The 4,962-nt window shown below is 25.2% G+C and overlaps 1 protein-coding gene across 1 annotated transcript in view; it reads right to left on the bottom strand.

The window, feature by feature from the left end:
* The window catches only part of LOC108685364, an 11,893-nt gene that overhangs the window by 5,038 nt on the left and 1,893 nt on the right, over window positions 1-4,962 (bottom strand). The window contains exons 2-3 of the mRNA XM_018190122.1: window positions 1,373-1,575; window positions 657-880 (exon numbers count right to left, since the gene is read on the bottom strand). Coding sequence (XP_018045611.1) covers window positions 657-880; window positions 1,373-1,575 — 427 coding nt within the window. The remainder of the gene's footprint in view (window positions 1-656; window positions 881-1,372; window positions 1,576-4,962) is intronic.

Raw genomic sequence — 4,962 nt, 5'->3', positions numbered from 1 at the left:
ATACGAATAACATTAACGTAAAATTTTATCCTTTAAACGAAAATAAAACTTTCAATTATAATTTTAATTTTTGAATTAAATTTTTTAACGTTATATTATTTATAGTTTATGCTATAGCTTATGCTACCATCAATATTAATTTTTAAATTAATACTTATTTTACGTAATTTTATGAAGCTTTATATAAACATCATCATTAAAGGCAAGAAAAAATAATTTAAGATATTAATAAAGTTTTTAATGCATTTAAAGTTAAATTTTTTAAGATAAATTAATATTTTTTAAATTCGCCTTTAATAATGAATAAATAATACGGAAATTTGTTTTTATTATTTTGCTTTGCTCATTTTCTTTTGCATGGTATTATTTCAAAAATGTAAAATAAAATTGCATCTTATATTACACTGTGTATTATATAATATTACATCAATATTCTCTCTCTCTCTCTCTCTCTTATATAAAATTGTTTTTAAAATCTTAATTATTTCTAATTATGCAATAAATCCAAAATATAAAATTTAACAATATTTGTTGATTTTAATATAATTTTTTCGAAAGTGAGCTTAAATAATTTCCAGATAAAGATTTATTAAATAGATAATAATTAAATTCATTACATAGTAATTAAAATAAGAAGTGAAAGAAGCGATACTAACAAGTCGCTATCACAATATTAGTGATCGGATATGTACTGCGCACTGGTCGGTGCTTTACAGCGGTCACTGGAGACGGATTCAGCATTATTTCCGTATCGCACAGACTCAACGTATTCTCTCCCGAATTAACTTTGTAGAATTTTACATTCCCGTCCAACAGTCCTGCCGCCAAAAAGTCGTAAGTTTCCGTATAGCAGATGCAAAGCACGTCTTGATCAACTTCCCTGCAAACTGTTCACTTTGCAACTTATTTCGAATGAATATAGCTGTTTAACATAAACCTGTTCAAAATTAGATAAAGGATTACATATTCACTTATGTCTTTAAAGCGTTCAAATTATGAAAGATTATTCTTAATTTAAAAATCATTAGCTATGAACCATTATTTACAATGTTTGGCATTTTTAATTTTTTCGACATTTTTCTTCACAAAAAAATTGAATTTATCAAACAATTCATATATAATAAGAAATACAAAACGAAAATAGATCACAAATTCAATTAATTTCGACTTTATAAATAAATATTCTTTGTAAAAAAAAATCATCTATTAAAGATGTCATTTCTTAATTAATATATTTAAAAAAATGATTGTATATTCATACAAAATATTCATGTTTAAAATGAGAGTGTAAATGATTTTCTTTTATTTTAAGAGAATTTAGATATTTTGCTACGATATATAAAAATAATAATTATGAATAAATACTGCTTACATTTGATTGATAATATTGATATTGCCAACTAATTGATAACGATGCTCGATGTCGAAGGTGGTTGGTACTGATACTGATGATGGAGTATATTCCTCAGTGGAAATTGAAGTTGTAGGTATCTCATCGAAATCTGTTTCGCTAGCATTATTTGGAACGGTTGAATCGGTAATATTGGAGAACTGTTTACTATTTTTATCTTCCATCTAGTAGCAGAGAATCAATTATTATTTACATTAAAAAGCTATGTTTTTTTAAATATTACAAAGATATAATATGATTAAAATGGAAATAAAAAATGAAATGAAACAGTTCCTAAAGCTTAAAAATGTAAAAAATAAACATTTTCAAAACGTCGAGAACATTCAGAAAAATATGACGAGTATTTTGAATAGCATTTCAACTACGAATTTTAACAAAAAGTTTTGAAACTTTACATTAAAGATGTATGAAGTGTATTAATGTTATGCGGGATTACTTCGAAAGATAAAATACATTTTTTATTGCTTTTATTGTTATATTTATTGTTATATTTTATAAGATGTCAAACTATGTATATTTATTTATTAATATTTTATTCATATTTTATTAATATTTCTTATTTAGAAAGAAGCTTCTATAAGGCAAGAAAAATTGTTTTTATAAGACAAATCAAGTATAAGAGGACAAGTATTCTTGTCCTCTTTCGTGTATCAACAATGGAGAATTAAAATTGTTAATTAAATTTCAAAGTTAGTAGAGTGCGTTTGGAAAGATGCTAACGCTTTTTGTGTCATTCTATTCTTGTTTTACTTTTAATGAACTATAAAAGTAGATCAATAACTCTAACAGTTTCTTCCTAAACGTTCCAATTATCGTCATTGTGACATATAAGTTTTTATAATACCGTTTATCTAGATACAGTGAATGCTAAGACCATTATCTTCTCCTTAATAACTAATTAACAAAAGGATAACATGATTTTAGCATTCACCGTATCTGGATCCACGTTATTGGAAAAACTAATATGTTTTTAACGTCAAAATAATGATAAATAACTTATGTTGAAACATCTATAATATGTATTTAGAAAGTTATATTATATCGTATAACTGTAACAAAAATGAATAAATAAATAACAAACTATTTTTAAATAATGTAAAATAGTAATTTTATTTACTATTTTACAAAAATTTAAAAACTATGTTATTTAAAAAAAAATAAATCAGAAATGCAGAATAGAATGTAAACATATAAATAAATAAAATATTATTATTAATATTGCAACATATTAACCTTATTGAATATTAAAATAGGGTTCCACTTGATATTAATGCGCAGAATTCAGAGAATACAAGCTGGATGTGTTGCTCATATGAGTAGAATTTTATAAAGCATCATATTCTAATTTTAAAAATTTATGAATCATCAGACCAAAAAATTACAGTAGCTTGTTATCAAAAAACTGGAATTTAAAATATAATTTCTGACATGTCAAAAATTTAAAATGACGATCGCAGTATGTACAGTTAAATTGATAAATATTTCGTTAAATTGATACTTATAGTATGATTATACTAAATACTTAGGTATGTAAATTTTGATTTTGTATACATATTTATAAATTATAAATATTAATAAATATTAATCTAATTTAATAAAATATGAATGCGAAAAGAATTTGTACACAGAGAAATGCTCATAATATTTTTTCAAATGTATTGGGTCGTCCGGAAAGTTCGTGCCGCAAAAGATTTAAATTTAATAAATGAAATTAAAAATTTAAATCTTCTGCGTTTCAATTTTCCTTCAAAATCGGCACGAACTTTCTGGACAATCCAATACATAGAATATTCATATTTGATATAAAATTAGCTAACAGGTATACGTGAAAGATGGTCGAATAGACCTCAAGTGATTTAGTTCGATTTTTTACATGCTTCAGATATATTATTATAGATATTATAAAGATAAAGCGATATACATAGAAACAAAATATGTATTAGAATGAAAAAATGTGTCTATTGTTGAGATAATCTGCCGTATAATAGTGTTTCGCATTTCTATTTTGTCTTCTATTTTTCACGCTTATTACTGATCATTATTTTTTGTTTGATTCAAAATTGTTGCATAATTTTGATTGAGCTCTTTTCGTTACAATCGAATGATATCTGTTATTGAATGTGACTCTTTTTTTGTCGCCGATGAATGATGATGTGTTGTCTGCGAAATGTAAAGTTGTTTAAAGATTATTTAACATTCCAGCTTACTGATACACACATATACCATGCACAAATATTTTATCAATGTTATAAAAATTTTGACACTATATTTATTATATATTTACACGATCTGTCTCTCTTATATTAGTCATTAAAATTGTTGTCATGTGATCTTCATTTTATAGATATGATTTGAAAATTTAATAAGGAAATGAAAAGTACGTATCTAACGAAAGTATTATAGACATAATATATAAAAGTACAATTGTAATCGGTATGATCTTATTTGAACGTTCGGTTTTCTTCAAATCATTTTCAGCAATTTCATAGATACTTATTGTAGATGTCTTGACAAAATATTTCGATGAAGTTTATTAAACTTTATGTGAGACTAAGAATGAGCCTATCCCTACTTTTTTATATTATTATTGGATAATTATATTTTATTTGCGCGCTGTGTTAATGCTCTCATTGCCCGATGTATTTTATTATAGTTTTTGAATTCTGAAAGCCCGATTAATATTTAAATTCTACATATTGTAGGCATATTTCATTTACTGCACAGATACGTATATTATACATTGTAGTCTGTAGCGTCAATTTATTACATTCAATCTGTCTTTTCTCAAAGTCAAGTACATGATTGCTTATTTTAACTTTCACAGTAGCTCGTAAAAAATGTATATCCTGGTTATATTTTAGAGTTGTATTCAGGTATCCTTGTAAAAAAAATACTACTGATTGTGAGCGCACTATTAATATTTTGGTGGACTACTGCTATAGTAGTAGACTAGTGCCACAAAATATTATTGCGCAGTAGTACTTTTCTTAAGAGTATATCCACGTCTTGGCACGATAAAAAATGTAAGAAACGAGTATGCGTCAGTCGTCACAGAAACTAACTAATTATTATTAATAAGTCTATTAAGGAGGGACAGTCATGTAAATATCTAAAAATTCATTAATCTATCAAATTCATTAATGATATCGATGTTACACGTTCTGCTGAAAATTCTGATGAAAAAAACATTTAAAAGTAACTTAAAAGTAACTGAAAGTGACTGTAACTGTAACGAATTCAGAGTCAATAACTTGTAACGGTAATTAATTACTTTTTGAGAGAAAGAAATTGTAACTGTAATTAATTACTTTTACAAAGTAACTGTCCATTTCTGGATATTATTTAAAAAGCACTTAAGATCCAGCTTTGATTTTTGTTATAGGCATTGCTTTTTATTTATTACTTTTTCAAGCAACAATTTGACGTTACAATTTTTTATAAAGACAATATGGAAATTGATATTGGTATATGGAATTCGAAGAATTATCTTATTCTGAGCAAGATGCAAAAGAGGCTTAGAGCATTAGCAAATTGGCTGATTTATAATTTTA

The sequence above is a fragment of the Atta colombica genome, unplaced genomic scaffold (genome assembly GCF_001594045.1).
Source record: "Atta colombica isolate Treedump-2 unplaced genomic scaffold, Acol1.0 scaffold153, whole genome shotgun sequence".
Lineage (NCBI taxonomy): Eukaryota > Metazoa > Arthropoda > Insecta > Hymenoptera > Formicidae > Atta > Atta colombica.
The sequence above is the reverse complement of the archived record's forward strand: the minus strand, read 5'-3'. Positions and strand labels throughout refer to the sequence as shown.